Source organism: Hyaena hyaena, unplaced genomic scaffold (assembly GCF_003009895.1).
Source record: "Hyaena hyaena isolate Hyena2069 unplaced genomic scaffold, ASM300989v1 scaffold_231, whole genome shotgun sequence".
NCBI lineage: Eukaryota > Metazoa > Chordata > Mammalia > Carnivora > Hyaenidae > Hyaena > Hyaena hyaena.
In genome coordinates, this window is record NW_024080862.1 from 861,864 (window position 1) to 881,872 (window position 20,009).

The 20,009-nt window shown below is 42.3% G+C and overlaps 1 protein-coding gene across 1 annotated transcript; it reads right to left on the bottom strand.

The window, feature by feature from the left end:
- Nucleotides 1–295: 295 nt before the first annotated feature.
- On the bottom strand, nt 296–19,310 carry WDR82 (WD repeat domain 82). The gene is made up of 9 exons (XM_039243652.1): nt 18,838–19,310; nt 14,719–14,816; nt 11,239–11,305; nt 6,526–6,625; nt 5,909–6,025; nt 5,530–5,685; nt 5,007–5,076; nt 4,079–4,221; nt 296–3,086 (listed from the first exon to the last, which is right to left on the bottom strand). The coding sequence occupies exons 1-9, from the start codon at nt 18,996–18,998 to the stop codon at nt 3,057–3,059; spliced, it is 942 nt and encodes a 313-aa protein (XP_039099583.1). The 5' UTR covers nt 18,999–19,310; the 3' UTR covers nt 296–3,056.
- Nucleotides 19,311–20,009: the final 699 nt, after the last annotated feature.

Sequence of the window (20,009 nt, forward strand, 5' to 3'; positions counted from 1 at the left end):
CAGTCCCTCATTTCTGGCCCCGTGGCTGCTTATTAGAGCCTGCGGTTGAGGAGACCCAGGCTGCTATGCGCTGAGGTCCTTCCCAGCAGCTCACAGGCCCTGGTCACCAAGGGCAGGCAGGGGCAGTCCCAGGGAGCTGAATAGTCCATCCACACAGCATTACCAGAGTCCGAAGGGGAGTCAGGAGGACTAACAGGAGACAACCCATCCCTCCCCGCAACTCTAGGAACCTGGCAAACAATGCTATGGAAACTCAACAGAGAGGCTACAGCCATAAACTTCTGTTTAAGACTGATAACATGGAAAAAATGTTTATATGTTAAGTACAAAAGGGACATAAAATTGTATATACAGTAGAATAACAACTATGTAAACACACCAAAAATCTATGCACAGAAATTTCTAGAGGAACATTTAACACCAAAAGATTAACAGTGGTAGCATTGGATGGCAAACTGATTCATTTTGAAATTTCCCAAATTTCCTCAATAAGCATTAATTATGAATGCAACAGGGAAGTTTTTTCTTAGAAAAATAAAATAAACAATACCCCACTGGCTGGTGGTTGAGCAGTGCAGTGTCCCACACAAATCGGTGGCTTTGGCCCGGACTCTTCATGAAGAATGTGGTGTGTCCCTCCCACCCTAGAGCTTAGAGCACCCCTGGCTCCACCCCTGCAGCCCTAGCCCCTCTGCTCCCTTTATTCCCACCACATCACCTCCAGTCACTTCCAGCTGTAGTTTTCCCCTTTCCTTCCCAACTCAGGAGCCACTCTGTAGCCATATGTCCCTAGAAAGAGGGGCAGTGGGGGGCATATTTCAAAGAACATGGTACCTCAGCTTTGGACACACAGGAACTCGCGAGAAATCACCTTCCTTGCTGACAGGCAAGTGACTGCTCTGGCTGCAGGGGTGTTTATTATGCAGCCCTTCTTATAAACCCAGTCTCAAGCACTCTCTGAACAGTTACTCCTACCGTGAATTTTCCCCACTGGAGAGCCAGAAGTCGGCAGTAATAGCTCAGATCATCTGGTTTCTAAAAGTCCCTCCATTTTGAGAAGGCAGAGCTATGTATAGTGGGTGGCATTGCAGAAAGGCTGCAGATTCCAGTCTGTGTTTTGGAAAGATGTATGCCCCTTGCACTTTAAGTTTGAGAAACCAGTCTAAAGTAATTGCTAACAAAACAAAACAGTAATTGCTGGCAATTGCTGAGCCTATTCCTGATGCTGAACAAAGGCAGTTAATGGCTTGCTTCCCCCTTAGCAACTATGTATTCTTGGGCAAGTCATAACCTTGTGGAGCCCATTTCTGTATCTGCAGAAAACCTATGACCTGCTTAAATGTTTGAGAACTTTGTGAGATAACATGCCACTGGTCCTGCTCTAAGAAGGCCATGCAGGGGAAGCAAAGGCCATGAGCCAACTGTAGGTCATTTCAACCCTGATCAGGACCTCTCCCCTCTTCTGAGAGAAGGCAAGGAAAAGAAGAAAGCAGACATACCAGGTAAACAGGAATGACCTGTAATTGGAAAAGAAGCTTCAGACAAACCTGAAAATGCTCTGGTTCCACCATCTTGTCCCCAGATGCTGGAAGCCAGACACAAAGGGCATGCAAAAGTGACTGTCACACACGTACAGGCACAGACAGAGCATCACCAAGCAAAAAGGGGGCTAATACTGCAGAGAGGGCCCCAAAGTGCGGCTTGAGGAATACAAGGGAAGTTATCCCCAGACCCTCATTTAGCTGCCATGGGAACAGCAAACACTTGAAGCTTTGCTTCATTCTGTCTCCCAAAGGAAAAAAGGGTAATAGGAAAGACTCACTAACACTTGTGGCAAACACTATTAGCAAGGATGCAGTCTTTCTCTCGGGCTGCAGGACTCCACCTCCTTCTGCTGAACTCTGAGAAATGACAGATATTTTATATACAAATATATATATGCATACATACATATACATATATATGTATGCACACACGGATATATTTAAATGAAGGTGTACACACTGCTAAAATACAAACAACAGAAACCCCATATCATATATAAAAAGGCTAAATATAACATATAACACAGGCCTAGATCCAGCTCTTGCTTGGGAGCTGGGGGAGGGGTGGTATCATCTGGAGACTCTGTACACAATTTGTGGTGGGCAGGGAAGGCATCAGTGTAAACAACTCAGACTCCACAATACTGGCCCACAGGAAAGCGTGATGTATCTCATGTACAAAAATAGACTCCCACCTTGCTTTTGTACAAAACCAAGCTTGGTAGGCACCCAGAAAGACTGCAGGTTTGTCTTCATGATGGGGGATCACACCAGGCTACTGCTGAACCTCCCAGCCATGGAACTCACCTGCAACCCCCACTTCCCTCCCGCTCAGGCTCCTGGGCCACTTCTCACCCACACTCAGAGTCTTGAGGTGTGCCCAGATCACCCACCCTCACGTGACTAACTCGCTAGGCTTCCTGGCAAGCAAGGTCCTTTTCTGTTTATCTGTCCCTTTCTGACCCCAAGATATATGAAGACTTATCTCTGTAAATGTTTGGCACCTAAGTAACATGATGGGTGTGGAATTTTGCAACAATGACACAGGGAGACCCAGTAACAAGACATGCAGGGTGAGGGCAAGGGATGCTGAGCTGCCCTAGCATCTCAAAACCAGAACCGTGGCTTCCCATGCATTTATGGGGGTGGGAGAAGGGATGTGCAGAATTAACTTCACCGGCTCCTCAGCAGCAAATACATTCAAAATTGAAGGCGTCTCAAGGGCCCCAGGATACCCTAATCATGAATCTGGTCACTCCTCTGGAGGAGCTCAGTGCACTGACAGCTGGAAAATCTAAGTCCTGACAGAATCTGCCACACCAACAGTCTTTCTGAAGAACCTCAGCAAAGTAATTTTTTCTTTTGAGCAGATGTACAGCACATCCATGGGAAGGCCATGTGGAAGGACGCTCTCCAGCCTGGTCAAATGATCTGATCCATTATCTCAGTCCCCTCTGAGTTTTTTCCTGTTGGCCACCCTCACTGTACAGAAACAGCCGAGCAGCACCAAGGTCAGTCATCAATAGTGGGCAACCAGAAAGCCTGGAAGGAGAAACATAAGTCAACTTTTAAAAGTCAAGCCTGTCTCCTCACTGAGAGTTCTTACCACCACCGGACCCCTATCATCAAGGTGCTGGCCCCAACAGTGGAGGATTTTGGCTGGTGGCCTTCCCTTGTGACCAATCAATTCTGGCAATCTATGGAAAAACATTCCCCCTCTTTGCCAAAGTAAGCTGGTTCTGTCTCCAGCACAGTCTACCTTCCACCCCAGCAGTCCAGTGGGAAGAAAACACACAAGAGCTGTCTGGGGAGGGGAGTATCTGGGTAACCTGGCCTCACTGCTGATCTGCCAGGTGACTTCCAACAAGCCCTCTCCTTCCTGGGCTGTAAAAAAGTGAGAGGAACTGAGCTGGTTTTGCTGCATTTCCTTCTGACACTGTTTTCTCAATGTCAAAAACAACAAAAGAGCAGGGTGGGCAATGTGTTCTGGGTAGGCTAGTAGTGAAATCCCTCATCCTCAAATACCCAGGTATATTTAAGGGATGTTAAAAAGAAACCTGAGGCTGAGACACACTGACACTTTGTTCTGCTAGCGTTGCCTAGAAAGATAAGAAACCTAGAGAAAATTCTAAGTAGTAAATTATAATCAACTGTAAGAATTTCCCAGGAATTCGGCATAAACTGAAAGAAATGGCAGAGAGGTTGCAACCACAATAGGCGGGTTCAAAGTAAGCCAAAAGATTATTAGGCATAGTCCCAAGTAGTTTGGTCATAAAACCAGGCACCAGAGCAAAAACAGGCCTGAGTTCTCCCAGCAGCTCAGAGGTGATCCCAGATCACAGAAACAAAAGTGAAAGTGAAAACCTAGTCCAACCAGAGATCAAATAATAGGAGTCGAACCAGGGAAGCCACCAGCTGAGAAACAAGAACTTGGATGCTTATCACACAACTACTGAGAACACAGCTCACTGAAGCACCCACCACCCCAAATGGAAAGGGCTCCTAAATGGAAGATATCTCCTATGTTCACATACCATGTTGGAACATGCGCTGGCAAAGGTCATGAACTTGGGGTTGAACTGCAAACAGGTAATAGGGCCTGTGTGTTTGCCATCCAACACAGCCACTTTTATACCACTCTCTCCATTCCAGACATGGATTTTGCCATCCTCTGAACCTAAAAAGAATGATTAAGGAAAATACAACAATTGAAGGCACAATGCAAAGACAAGTGGGAAAGACAGACAGACAGACATCTGGAGAAAAGTCAAGCTTCAGGACCTCGTCCTCATCAGAAATTGAGGGAAAAGGGGGCAGTGAAGAAAGGACACTTTGGAAACTGACTTTGACCATAGTTATTTGTTCCCAACCAAGTCATTTCCCCTCTAACTTCAGTTTTCTCATTTAAAAAGGGGGCTAAGGGGCACCTGGGTGGCTCAGTTGGTTAAGTGTCTGACTTCGGCTCAGGTCATGATCTCACAGTTTGTGGGTTAAGAGCTCTGCATCAGGTTCTGTGCTGACAGCTCAGAGACTGGAGCCTGCTTCGGATTCTGTGTCTCCCTTTCTCTCTGCCCCTTCCCTGCTTGTGCTCTGTCTCTCAAAAATAAACAAACATTTAAAAAAATAAAAAAAAAAAAAAGAGGGGGGGGAATAAATACCATCACATCCCACCAACACTGAGCCACTGAAAACCAAATGCAGGGTTAAATCAGAAAGTCAGTATTACTAGGTAAGACTGTGCTTGTGGAGTTTAACTCTTATGCTGGTCCAACCAGCATTAATGCCAGGTCCCAGTAAAGAACTGCAAAAGCAGAATAAAGACACTACACGTTAAAGTGAGATAGGTGAGAACATCTACCAAAAGGATAGATAATACCTTAATTACTTCAAACTAACAAAAATACAAATAAAAAAATGCACAGTACAGAGAAATAGCCCCCATGGGGGATAAAGAAAGCTTACCAATCATAATAAACTGGGAGTCTGGAGTAAATGAGGCCTCCAGAGTGACAGCTTTGCTGTTGGCATAACCCTAAAAAAAGCAGAACAGTTCTCTTATCACAGCCCTAATATAAATATAAAAGCCCTAATACAAAATAATTGCCTGTAAGCACTTACCCAGCACACATATCACCTTCCTTTCCATGAAACCCTCTCCTCTTGATGCATAGTGCCACCAAGGTTCCAAACTTGGCTGCCAACCTTTACAGTTCACCCCACCCACAACTCCATATTCAGTGCAACTAGAAAATTATTATGGCAAGGAATTACTTTGTATCTGAACTCCAAACCTGGGACACTATGTGAGAGAAGTGAATGTCTCAGAATCCAAGAGAAGTTAGTTCATGTTCAGAATGAAAATGCATGTCCATGCTTCCATCAGTGAGTAAAGGCTAACCACTGGTCTCTATCAACCAGCTACCACAATTCTCAGCCCAGGAGGGAGGAGCATGGAAACAGCCATGCTCAAAGGTTGTCAGCTCACCCCAAAGGTGTGCATCACCACTCCCTTAAATGCATCGATGAGACGGATGAAGCTGCCATTGGTGGAGATGAGGATGAGTTTACCATCATTGCTGAACTTAAGTCCTGTCCACTCACAAGTCCGATCGTACTGCATCTTAAAAGTCGCAAATGGCCCCTGAAATGATAAAAACAGCAGCCGCAGCCAAAGGCCCATCAATATTCCTTCTGCCAGAGCCAATTCTTATTCTGTCCCTTTAGATTCCTTTTGGGCTAAAGGAAGAACAATTGCTCTGACATTCTCCAATGTCTACCACATACCTCCTCTACCATGGAAGACTCTCATCTTACCCTTCAAAACCTCCATGATACGAAGATAGCTCCAAGACTTAAAGATTTACCTTATCAAAAGAGCGAAGATCATAAAGTTTGACCATTTCAGAATTGACACCTGCAGCAAAAATTAACCCTTCTGGATCAAAGGAACAAACTGGCTTGCCTTGTAGATGCATGAGGCCCTATGAAAAAAATAAAAAAAACAGTTAATGAACCCAGGATCTTACCACCATATAATTTACTTTTTCCAATGAAAACCCACAAAGGGACACTAACAGATACCTGCCTACCTAGAGAATGGAAAAGGTAAAAAAACCCTACCTAACATGAGGCTTTTTACAAACAGGTCTCCATACAACTGGTTTCATCTACCCTACCTATACAAATCCATAGACACTGAATCCAAATAAAAACAAATCCCTTGAGGGTAAAAGCTGTAGCTCACAGGTTTCAGAAAAATGGTTTTAAAAGCCAAAAGCCAGAAAGCGTAATGCAATACGCACTGAATTAGAGTATTAGCTTAATTACCAGCTACCTACCAGGAAAACAGATTTTCTCCAAAGTTTAGAAAGACTCAGTGATCTCACAAGGGAACGATTACTTCTCCTTTCTTTGAGAGGAAAAGCTGATGATAGCGGCTACCATAGAAAACACTCAAACTTTTACTATGAGGTACCATTACCTGGCAGTTAGGAGACCGGAGATCCCAGAGTCGAATGGTCTTATCAAGAGACCCAGAAATAAAAGTGTCATCCACAGGTGACATGGACAAGGCCACCACCCTGCAATGCATCAAGATAAATAGGAGTTGAAGCAAAATATTTGCAAAAATTAGATGTGAACTCTAAACCACTCTACCTGCCTAGCTATATTATATATACCTATTCTCCCAACACTGCCCTTTTAAGAAACGTACATATACATATACATATAAGCAATCTGGAATAACCAAAAGCAAATAATATAATGAAAAAACAAACTTAGAGCTACAGCATAAAAATCTTAAGATCCAATGCAAATCAAACCATAAGGAGACACCACTACACACTTACTACAATAATTAGAATCACAAGAGAGATAACAAGTATTGGTGAGAATATGGGGAAATTAGACCCCTCATGCATTGCTGGTTGGAATGTAAAATGGTGCAGTTGCTTTGTAAGTTTTATAGTTCCTCAAAAACTGAAAAGATAGTTACTATATGACCCAGAAATTCCACTTCTAGGTATATACCCAAGAAAAATGAAAACATATTTCCACACAAAAGTGTACCAATAAGTTCACAACAGCATTATTCATTATAGCTAAAAAGTGGAAACAACCCAAATGCTCATCAACTAATGAATGGATAAACAAAATGTGGTATATCTGTACAATGAAATATTTATAATAAAAAGAAATGAAGTACTGATTCATGTTGCAACATGTTATGAACCTTGGAATCATGGTGAGGGAAAGAAGTGGACATGAAAAGACACAAACTGTCTCATTTCTTTTATAAAAAATGTCCAGGATAAACAAAGCTATAGAGATAGAAAGTAGATTAGTGGTTACAGGGAACTTGTAGGAGGAAGCATGGGGAGTGACTGCTAATGAATACAGGGTTTCTATTTGGGAGTCATGGAAGTGTTCTGGATTAGCAGTGATGGTTGCCCAGCTCTGTGAATATACTAAAAACCCAAACTGTATACTTTAAGGGGTGAATTTATGGCACTAAACTATATCTCAATTAAAAAACAAAACCTACAAATAAACCCCCGTCTTAATTACTTAACCTAGAATTTTGTGGACTACACTAACAGTCTTAAACCTAAGTACCATCAGCATCACCTGAGGGTGGATTAAAAACACAAACTACTGGGATCCACTCTCAGAACTTCTAATCCAGTAGGTCTGAGAACCTGCTCCCAGGTGATGGTGAGACTGCCGGTTTGGGCACCACACTTCCTAAGCCTTTGCTAATAACAACTGTATTTCTCATATGGATCCCCTTTTAGGGTTATACCACCAAGAGTCGCTCACTAAAAACCATTTCTTCCCAGGGCACCAAGCTCTCTTGTCCCCTTTGCTCATATTCTCACTCTGCCACCTCTGCTATGAAGACATCAGCCACCTCCCAAGCATTTGGGCCTGGCCTGCAATGAAGGACAGCATGTGGCTCTACCACAGCCTCAACAGAGGTTTCCTTGAGGGTCACAAGCTATGACCTGTATGTATATATTGCCTATGATTCTACATCACCACCTATAGGAAAGGCCCTTGTGGAAATAGATACTTGGTTAACTCTTCCTTCTGGACTATGGAAGAGTAGTTCTACATTCTGGCTTGACTGTAAAACACTTCATAGATATAGGAGAAGGTGTCACAGATGAAGATTATAAAGGAAATGCTGGTGTTGTGCTGTTTCATTTGATAAAAGTTTGAAGTCAAAAAGATGACCAAATTGCACAGCTCATTTGTGAATGGATCTTTTATATAGAAACACAGGAAGTTCAAGTTTTGGATGACACTGAAAGGGGTTCAGAAGATTTTAGTTCCACTGGAAAGAATTAAAATTTATGCCATGAAGAGAAAATGAGAAAATGTACTTTTTTAAGTTTTTACCTGAAGAAAATTTCTTCCAACATAATTCAATTAACAATCATACTAGTTCCTCAACTTAAACATTGAAAGATAGATACCATAAGCCAAAATTTCCTGGGAATGCTACGATGGTAATAAAACACTGAGCAGAATGCATATGGACATGTAATTTTACGTCATGGTATTCAGGTTAAAAGCTGAGAGAAAGTCTATCTTGGCACAAGGCTCTATGCTGAGAGGTAAAGAGAATACAATGAGGAATAAAACCTCAACTCTAGGAGCACCTGGGTGGCTCAGTCGGTCTGACTTTGGCTCAGGTCATGATCTCATGGTTTGAGACCCGTATCGGTCTCTCTGCTGTCAGCACAAAGCCTGCTTTGGATCCTCTGTCTCCCTCGCTCTCAGCCCCTGAACTGCTTTCTCTCTCTCTCTCTCAAAATAAACTTAAAAACAAAAACAGAAACAACAAAAAGACACCTCAATTCTAAGAAAGCTTAACTGTCCAGTCCAGTGAACTCCATGAGAGGGTCAGAGAAGGCTTTTCTGGAAGAAGCAGCACATATGGTGGACAGAATTTCAATGAGAGATGCCTTTACAGAAAAAGTACCAAACAGGAAGGCATGAGGCTCATGTTTAGGAAGCATCCCAGAGTTCACCTGAACTTGAGTGGTGGGAGATAATATTGGGAAAATGAGTCACAGCCAGAGTGCCTGCCTCCAAAGGGAGGGGGCAGACAGATGTGGAGAACTATTAAAGTTTCCTGATAGACTATGAAGTGGTCAGAACTGTAATACAGGATGCTAAAGCAGGAATGATGAGGGATAGGGAGATTAATCAGGATTTGACAATAATTCACTTGAAAATGCATGAGCCAGGGCAGAAGAAAAGAGTACAGAGAGTGACACACAAGGTTAAACTTATGTAGAATCAATAGGATTAACAACTCACTAGATGTGAAAGCAGGGGAAAGAAAATGAACAAGTAACAGAGGCTTTTGAGTTAGGATAATTAGAAGGGACAGTGATAAAGAAACATGAGGCAGACAGAGAGGAGTCGGCCCACAGCATCTAACAATGACAAATGGTACGCGGGACCTGTCAGGCGGGAGCATGTAAGAGACATCTACGTAGATGTACATAAAACCTGGAAGTGGAAATTGAGTCTGGAAATCAGGGTAGACAAGGGCTAAAAATATTGATTTGGGAAGCCATGTGAGTAGAGGTGAATGAAATTAGTGATGAAGATCTGAGAAAATATCGAGAGAGGAAGAAAAGCTGGAGTAAAAATCTTACTTTAGAGACAAAAGGAGAAAGAAAAGCCAAGAATAGCAAGAGTGGAACCAAGATGGGAAAAGTAAGCTCCCAAAGGGGGGAAAAAGTTACTGAGAAGCTTAACACCAAAAAAAGCCAAAAAAACCCAACACCCCAACCCCTGCCCACCGCAACACACACACTAGATTTTAACTGGAGGCAGCAGGGAAAGAAAAGTAAAACAGCTTGGAAAAAAGCCCCATAAATGACACTGGGACTAGACAAAATGACTTAAACAGTGAATGAGTGAGGAGGTGGAGATGGGAGTATGCAGATGATTCTTTCATGTTTGACAGTTAAAAAGGAGTGGGAGATAAGTTCAAGAAATAGATTTAAGATAAGGAAGACCAAGTAAGTTTGTAGGCAGCAAGGAAAAGTCTAGTTAAAGATGGAAGCAAGCAGAGAGAGGGAGGTTGGTTTTATCAAGGAAGAAAGGCTATTTCTTTTCAAGGAAGTTGAAAAGAACTCATTTTGGATGGCTTGATTTTCTTAAAAAAAAAAAAAAAAGAAAAAAAGAAAAAAGAAAGTTCTTTCTTTTTTAGGAGAAAAACAAAGTTATCTCCTAAGAATCAGGACATCAAAAGGCTGGATAATCAGGAAGACTGGAAAGAATTTCAAACAACTACAATCAACTCAAATCATTTGTGAACATTAATTTGACTACAAACAAGCAAAAACATCTACTTATCACAAGCCACCATTTGTTTGGAACTACCCAGTAACTACCAGCTGCCAGCTCTCATCGTCAGCAACACAGGTATGTTCTGCCCAATCAACAGCCTAAATCTGGGTGCTCTTGGTCAGTCTCCTGTCAAGATTCTGTACCACTCCAAGTTGTACTGGGTTAATGTATGTTTGTAAACAAAAGCAGGAGGAAATACCTTCAGTGATTAAAATATCATCCAAAGGAAAATGTGCTCAACATTCAACCCAAACTTGAAAAATTGGAGAAAGAACACTGGGGGAGTTGGGGTAGGAGACAGAAACAAAATGCATTCCAAAATAGAGTAAGGAAACAAGTTTCTGGACTTTCAAAAGTAACAAAGGACAATTTTATTTATTAATTTTTTTCCACTCTCATTAAGATCTTCACATGGAGCATGTTTATGTAGAGTAGGGCCCTACTGAAATGGGGCTGCCAGTAGTGGAAGAGGCCTCACAGGTCCTTTTGTTAAGGGACATCTGATAATTGGGGTTCCTCAATGATAAATGTAATTTGTACTACACAGGTTTCCACTGAGTATCTTTAATCCACTTTTCCCCCAATTATGTTTTAACTGAGATCTCAGTTTATCTATGAAGTCCTGCCCCTGCTTCCACACAACCTTGGTTAATCAAGTATTGGCTGTTTTAGGGAGAGTTAACAAGAGAAGACTAAGAGGAATGCCAAACAGCAGTAAGGAACTAGCTTTAGTTCACTAATAAAATCTCTTTTCTCCCTTAATCTCTGGGTAACCTCAGGGGTAAAACAACTATCTACGTCTGTAACATTTGGGTCTTACCTTTTGCTATGTCCAGGGAAGTATCTGATGTATTTGTTGTCATGCAAGGACAGGTAACGAATAGTATCTGTAAGAAGACAAATAAGCCATGATGAAATCCTATTACTTTTAAAGGAATTACTGTACATTTTCATCTTGAGGCCAAGGTCAAAGAATTCATTGTTTTCCGTAACTCAAGCAAGGTGTGAATAAATAAGTCTGAGTAATCCTCGCCACTGCTGAAGAATGGGCACCACAGATTTCACATAATTCAAAAGGAGAGTTTGTTCTTAAATTGACAGCACATAGAGAGCAATTTTTAAAATCATTGTTACCACCAATCTTTGGCTTCTGCATAGTTACAATGCAACCTGTCCTGCAAATATACCCTGCCTGCACCACCCCGGCAAAATACAATAGTTTTAGTGCCCACAGAATGGCAAGCCTTAAAGAAAAACATGTAGCCACTGAGGAAGCAGGCTCAAAGAATTAAGTAGCCATGCTAAACTGAGGATCAGGCTGAACTCTGGCATACTATTTTTGTCCAGGGTTCTCCAACAGTGTATTAGGGACCTAAATTTTAACTGGATATATAATTCACATCAAAACTAAACAAATGGAAAGAGAAGTAATATCCTACTACTTTTTAAGTTAACCAATTACCCACTGGTAGCTTGTGCATCAGAGAAGTCAGTTAAAAAAAAAAATAATAAAGTGTCCAAAAGAACAAATCAGGAAACTTGGGTTAAAAAGATTTTAAAACATTTAAAAATCAAACTTATGAATGTATCAGTAAGTCATAGCTGTGAGATTCTGTCAATATCAAAGAAAGGAATAATCATAGATTTGTGCTTGGCAGAAAAAGACAAACACTCTTAAAAACCAAGTGATTCTACCTGAAAAAGTAAACAAAAAAGATGGCAGTGGAAAGGGAATGAAGTGTCATAAAGAACAGAACTGGAAAGTACTATGCCCTGCAAAAGACTAGGAATAAGAAGCAATTGTTGAAAAAGCAATAGGAAATGGTGCCAAAACAGATAGGAAAGCACAGAAAGAACATTCTAGAGGCAAACAGAACACAGAAACGAGGCTGACAGCACCAAGTCATTCTAGTTGTTCACAGGGGTACTTTCTAATAAGAGGGCATTTAACTCAGGAGAGGGAAAACCGCACTCGTCCTATGTTCCAGAACTGCACTCTGTATAGTTCTCCTTGAAAGTCTTCAAAGTTCTAGAATGACAACTACAAAGTCTTCCTGGTTGTTCTACTACTAGTAACTACTCACCTGCCCTAAGCAGAAGAAGACTTTCCTCCCCATTACCTGGTTTCCCAGAGATGAGCAGGGAGTCGCCATCCTCTCCGCCCCACTCAGTAGCTGGTGCGCTGTTCCTGGCAAGGCAGTGGCCTGTACAGTTATCTCCTGTACCGGGTGGTATCATAGACCCTCAAACTGTACAAACTACTACCTCAGCCTGGAATCAGGCAAAAGGAAACGGAGCGCTGGAGGAACTCTTCAGGATGCACTCGAGACAGGAAAGGCAACATCCTCCCAGCAGAGGCCTGGCAGCAAAGCTGCAAGTGCCACACATTTGCCTCATTTTGCACCATATTTGGAGAATCCTCACATTTAATCACCCCAACAGAAGAAGTATACCAGTCATTCAGGTGATCACACAGATATGTTTCCTCAGGATCCTAATGTTTTATATTCTTGTCCAAAAGCATCAATTGCACTGCTTTACTTAGAAAACCACTTCTGAAATAGAGGCATGAAAAGTAGAAATGATATACTTACTAAAATCATGTACAGGCAGAAAAGTCTCATTTAAAAAAAAAAAAAAAAGGACTTCTGCCTATCTGCTCTGAGATAAACACGGCCAAAACAGCAATCTAAGTGATCTTTGTGGATGACATTAGAAAAATCTTACTGCAGGGGCGCCTGGGTGGCTCAGTCGGTTAAGTGTCCGACTTCAGCTCAGGTCATGATCTCACGGTCCATGCGTTGGGGCCCCACGTCAAGTTCTGTGCTGACAGTTCAGAGCCTGGAGCCTGCTTTGGGTTCTGTGTCTCCCTCTCTCTGCCCCTCCCCTGCTCACATTCTGTCTCTCAAAAACAAACATTAAAATTTAAAAAAAGAAAAGAAAAACTTACTGCAAAAAGTGAGACAATCAGTGAGATAAATTAAAAAAAAAAAAAAAAGAACCCTACGATGAAAGTCCTCAATTACCAAGATGAACTGTCAACTGAGAATGACTTATCCCAGGGGGAATGCAGGTAAAAACAAATCATTTATTAAATAAAGAAATTCACAAGTTTAATTTATAAAAATAACTCTTTACTCTTGGGTACAGAGATTACTTAAAAATAAAATCTTTAGGGGGTGCCTGGGTGGCTCAGTTGGTTAAGCGTCTGACTTCAGCTCAGGTCATGATCTCACAGTTCGTGGGCTTGAGCCCTCTGTCGGGCTCTGTGCTGACAGCTCAGAGCCTGGAGCCTGCTTCAGATTCTGTGTCTCCCTCTCTCTCTGCCCCTCCCCTACTCATGCTCTGTCTCAAAAATAAACTATTAAAAAATTTTTTTAATTAAAAAAAATAAAAATCTTTAAAAATNTCTGTGCTGACAGTTCAGAGCCTGGAGCCTGCTTCAGATTCTGTGTCTCCCTCTCTCTCTGCCCATCCCCTACTCATGCTCTGTCTCAAAAATAAACTATTAAAAAATTTTTTTAATTAAAAAAAATAAAAATCTTTAAAAATAGTGTAAAATGGAAAAGGGACAAAATTCAGATTAAAAATTGTCCCTAAAGGGGCACCTGGGTGGCTTAGTCGGTTAAGCGTCCGACTTTCGCTTAGGTCATGATCTCGCGGTTTGTAGGTTCGAGCCCCGTGTCGGGCTCTGTGCTGACTGCCAGCTCAGAGCCTGGAGCCTGTTTCAGTCTGTGACTCCCTCTCTCTCTGACCCTCCCCTGCTCACGCTGTCTCTCTCTCTCTCTCTCTCTCCTAGAAATAAATAAAAATATTTAAAAAAATAAAAAATAAAAATAAAAATTGTCCCTAAAATTAAACATAATTAAGGCCAATACACTGTCCTTTATGACACAGACCATAAAAGTAGAGGATATACCAAAAACTCATCTACGGTCCCTAAACTACCACAGCTCAAACATTGGTGGTTATTTGCTACTTGCTGTATGTCAAGTACTTTCCTTTTATTTGTTCAAAGTATTCTTTCAAGTTTAAATTAGTACAGACTATAAATATAATTCATTGCTTCCTATACCCACTCTCCATTCTAATCTAGAGACCTTTCATACTTCAAGTCTTTCAAAGTATTGGTGGCTGTTTCCGGCATCCCTTCAGTCATAACAATTTCTAACATCTTAAGAAAATATTTTTAAATTACAGAAACTCTAAGCAAAGCAGAAATATTCACACAAAGATTCCAAGAACTACTTAACAAAAGAAACCAAAACCATTACTTCCTAAAAAAAAAAAGCTTGCTTACCGTCTATTTTGTTAGAGCTGTAAACGACTGTGTTTGCTGCATGGGTATATCTGATGAGGTCCACGCCGTATTTCTTACTGTACAGGGTTCTCTTTGGTCTGACGAGGAAATAGACAGAGAAAGAAAACTATCAAAATCCTCCATCATCAAAATCTAGGATCTTCATATAAAGAGAAGAATTTGAATGATGTGGCAAGGATGAGAATTCTTTGGAAGCTCTAACACTGGAAAGAAACAGAATTTCTTCCAAACGAGAGAAAAATGGAATCAATCAAGCGCAAAAGACTTTCACTTCTGAACACCAAATACTGAGGTTAGGAAGTGGAAGTAAATCTGAGTGCTCAACTGAGTCTTTACTACAATGTTCAAAAGTAAGTTTTGAGAAAAAGTACATCTTCTTGGAAACAAAGGCACACAAAACACAAGTCATAACTTATGACAAAGAGGGATATGGGAATATATTAAATTAGTGAGGCTCAAACTTTTCTTGAGCCATTCACTTAGAAATACAGTCTTTTCTTAAGAAGAAATGCTTTATCAAAATTGAAACCAGATGCAAAACTGCTGGTCTTTCCTAATATAACTTGCAGTTGCAGAAACTATCTATCCTTCTTATTCTACAAGTCCAAAGTACTTACTGAGGCTTTTAGAAGGCAAGGCTGATTCTCCCTAGAAAAAACTAGTCATCGGTTCTTTTCTTTTTAATGTAAAATCACACACTTCTAAGCTAGGAGTTACAAATCAATATGAAGTTCCTTCAATGTCTTCCTCTATAGAACCCTGAAAATCAAAGATCAAGCTAAAACTGATCTCAGCAAAATCTTTAACCAAAAGCTTCACAATGTTCTACATTAAGGTATAGGAGGATTTCATCAATCCTGTACCAATGTTTACAAATAGTTCCAATTTTGAAAAAGAAGAAAGTTCACCCTCTCAATGAAACCTAGATGCTAAACAATCAGATTACCCAGGCATCTTTAATAAGTCACATATTTGCACTTTCAATTTTTGTTAACATCAGTGAGGTCAAGGGTTTCCCTACACAAAACCCATTACCTAACAAGACTTCTCACTCCAAATACACTGAATTTTCCACATTCTCACCTTTAACTGAAAGCTTAGTTAAAAAGATCAGTTCAAAGGCTACCCTGTTGAATCCCCCACCCTGGGTTCTGCTGTGGGTTTACTGGGTGGGAAACAGTGAGTGAGTACATGCACGCATATACATGTGTTCTTGCTCTCAAAAAATAGTTGACTTTATTTCTACATGTGGAAAAAGAAGCTTACTTATCCTAATAATTTGGTCTACAATAGTGAAGACATATCATGAAGAGTCAATGTTAAAGGGAATGGAATAAGGAAGTTTTTAGTTCCACTTATGTATGGCCTATTTGTCTCAAACACTAACCTGAGATTTATTTTTAATAACAAATCTTTTTACCTCCTATCACTTCCTAGTTTGAAAACAAGAGCCTAATTTTTTTTATCCATTTCAGAGGATCTTTACTAAGCCCATGCACATTTTCCATGAATATTTTGGTAAGCTTCTTTCCACAAACTATGATTCTGGTGATCAGGAATGAATAAATAATATTATGAATAATTTTCATCACCTAGCAGATAATATGTTTTATAGTCTTTCAAGGAAAAATCACTCAATGGGTGAACAAAAGTGTGGACAAAAGGAACAAAAAATTGGAAAATATTAAGTATAAAGAATCTTGTTTTAGCCATTTTCAAACTCCCAAATTCTAACATTTAGTACCGTCTAGTAGAGATACCATGACTTCCAAGGAAACACTACTCTTCTACCAATGTTGGTTTGACTTATACTAGTGGCACATTTTTTTCTTCACGTTACCATTTAGGATCATGGACTCTTAAAGTCAAAAGAGGTTGTCTAATATTCAGAGAAATGACCTAACCAATGTCACATACCAAATGGTCTAGTTTGGTCACAAGGCCAAACTAGAACCCAGGTCTCCTAATTACCAGGCCACTCCCTTGCCATAAACCAAAATGAAATAAGGTCACAATTAATTGATAAGAGAAAATTTAAGAGTAGCCTATACTATCAATACTAAATTCGCTAATTTGGATAACTGTGCCCAGGTTGTATGAAAGAATGTCCTTGTGCTTAGGAAATCCATGTTGAAGTGCTTAGAGATCAGGGGCTTGATACCTCCAACTTATTCCCTAATGGTTCGTTAAAAAACACATACCTAAATACTTAACACAGAGAGCTATAATGCAAAAGGGGTAAAATGTAACTGATTATTGGATGATAATTGGGATCTCTGAAATGCTGCTGAACTTTTCTGTTAGTTTGTAATTATGTAAAAACTACATGAGTAAATAAACTGTATATCATAAAATTAACATTTTACTTTCAAGTCAACTGTCATTGCTCCCAACAAGTAGAAATTAGGCCACACTTAGAAACAAACTACTAAGAAATGTTATCACAACCTTCATCTCTTTGAATGAGAATCTACATCTCCATCAAGGTTCCAGGAAGAGGTTCTAATCTGTGCACAAGCACTAAACATTTCAAGGCAGCCAGTCCTTCTAGTCCCAGGACCCTGCGACCCTAATCCCCACTCCAGCTCTATATGTTACTCTCCCTTTCAAGCTGATGCAAGTGGCCAGACCTGGACAGAAATACATCTACTAAATGAGTAACGCTGACTCAACTCAGCACTGGTCCAGCTAACAGTTCTCTCTTCCCCTAGGACCACCACTATAGGCCACTCTTCCGCATACTGCAGGCAGATCCAGAGCCAGTTACATAATACTTTTCTATAGCCCCCAGGGGGAAAAAATTGGGGAGAAGATACAGCCTAGACCAAAACAACATTACTTTAGATAGCCAAATTCGCAAATGAAGAGACAAGTTCCAAAGAAAGTTTATAGAAGGCATTAGTTTTAATACAAAACAAAAGGCAAAAGGAACAGTTGGGAAAGATAGAGAAAACCCCAAGGATTCAAAAAATAAGATCTGGAATTAGGTAACAAAATGAAATCTGACAAAACCGCTAGCCATTGAATTAAACCACATATCCACAAGCCTGCTTGGAGAAGGTAACTGAGGGAAATCAAATCTAGCCTAAGCCAGTATCTGCTCCAAAGGAGTTCACAATTTAGCAAGGATAAAGTAAAGCAGGTCTGTAAAGGGTGAGGTGAGGCTGACAAGGTCCCCAGAGAAAAAGGCAAAATGTGCTTATAAGACTTTACAGAGATGCAGTGCAGTGGGCAACACAGAAATTTCACGATCAGACCCTGTATTTTGGTAATTCCAAGTGGACCATAAAGTGTAATTTAAAAAAAAAGTAAAAGGAAACATAAAATTGTTTTGGGATGCTTTCTTTGTTTTCACAGCAGGTTCCCATTCAGGTCGGGATGGGACAGCCAAGTTAGTTTTTTTCTGGCAAAAAGGAAAAGTTTCTGATGTTGTTAAAAAGTTAACTACAGATGTGGGCATCAGGTCTGAGGGAGTAAGAGAATGATTTAGACCCGAAAGGAAAAAGACAGGGGGCCCAAACAGGCACAACAAATAAATCCTGACAGCTAAGAACGGCAACCCAGGCGGCCTTCCGGTACAAGGCCGCGGGAAGCTGAGAGGCAGGGGATGGGCGGAGTGCCAGGGATGAATCGAGGTCACCGAGGGCAGAGCGAGCGAGCTGTGACGCTGTTGACTGAGGCAGGAGGGCAGCCTCTGCGATTCCGCGCGGGGGGACCAGAGCCGACCGGCACCTCTGACGGAATCAGAGGGGTGGAAAGCTACCTGCTGGGGCCGAGGTGGGCGGACCGGGCGTTTAAAGGTCAAGGTCAATGTGGGGTTTGGCAAGAGATGCGGAAGCACTTTTCCAGGAGGCCGAAAGCATACAAAATAATAATGATGCTAGTATCACTCTCATTATTATTATTATTATTTTTAAAAGGTCTCCTGGACAGCTTCGGAATGGAAGCGGCCCTGGCGGCGGCGGGTGCAAAACACGCCGCGGAGGGCGGCGGGGGCGGGCGGCGAGGCGAGCGCTGGGCCACGAGAGGGAGGGACGGACGGACGAACAGACTCGGGCCCGGGTTCGGGCCCGGGCCCAGGGCCACCGCCGCACTCACTTGCCCTCCTGGCAGTCATAGAGCACGATGGAGTCGTCGTCGCTGCTCGAGATGACCGTCTCGCCGTTGGGGCTAAAGTCAAAGCAGTTAATCTTGTCCGAGTTCTCGCGGAACACCTTGGCGACGCGGAAACTCCGCAGCACGCTGTCGGTCAGCTTCATGGCGGCGGCTGCTGTAGGCGGCGGCGGCGGCGGCGCAGGGCTGGGGCGGGGCCCAGCGGCGAACGGGCGGGCGGGCTGGCTGCCGAGGGGCCGACCCGGGCGGGGCGGGCGCCGCGCCGGCGGCGAGCGGGAAGGCGGCCGACAGTCGGGCTGCCTCCACCTCTTCCTCCCCCTGCACGTGAGGCGCTGTTCTGCCGGGACTACGGGGTCTCGCGGAGCGTTCCTTCTCACAGTCGCCTCAGGGCCAACCGGCGCGGCGCCGGCTCATTGTGTCCGCCATCTTGGGACGACAGGCAGAAGCTGAGGACGAGGAGCCTCACCGCGGCGCACGCCGGGAAATGGGGCGGGGCAGAACGGCGGCGCGAGAGGGAGCGGCGGGGCAGTGACGTCAGTGCGGCCGCTGAGGAAGGGAGTGGAGATGTAGCCGGAGGCGGCGAGTCCCTGACGGGCAGTGGGACGCGAGGGGTGGGGATGTCCACGGCTCTCCCGGTGGTGGGACGGAAGGCCGAGAGTGCCCGGAAGCTGTGGGCTTTTGTGCGGGATCGTAGGCCACTGGGAGCAGGTACTTCGGTGGTTGGCTACCCCACGGAGCGGAGGCCTGGGGGTGAGTTAGTGCACTGACCACTGGTGGTCTTTGACTGCTAGTGCACCATACATATCGCAAGCATAGTTTCAATTTCAGGGCTTGGGCGTTTTTTTGTTGTTTTTCGTTTTCTTGAGATATACGATAGACTGCACAAATTTTAAGTGATTTTTTTTTTATTTGGATATATACCCCTGCGACTACTACCCAGAACTTTAAGACTTCTTTGAAAACTTTTTAATTGACATATAACATAAAGTGAATAAAGTGGACCAATTTTAAGTGTATAGCTCTACACACTTTAAGAAACACCTTTCAGTTTTAAGACATATTTACAGCTTCAAAACTCATAACATGGATTACAAAAGATTTTTAAAAGCAAAGTTATCTCTTATTCAACATATTTTCTCCCGATTTCCTCCTCCTTA

Coding starts and splice junctions, on each gene's coding strand:
- WDR82 (XM_039243652.1), bottom strand. CDS start 18,998: ATGAAGCTGACCGACAGCGTGCTGCGGAGTTTCCGCGTCGCCAAGGTG. Junction 14,817..18,837: donor TATGACTGCCAGGAGGGCAA/GTGAGTGCGGCG, acceptor TTTCCTCGTCAG/ACCAAAGAGAACCCTGTACA. Junction 4,222..5,006: donor CTCCCAGTTTATTATGATTG/GTAAGCTTTCTT, acceptor CATTCTTTTTAG/GTTCAGAGGATGGCAAAATC.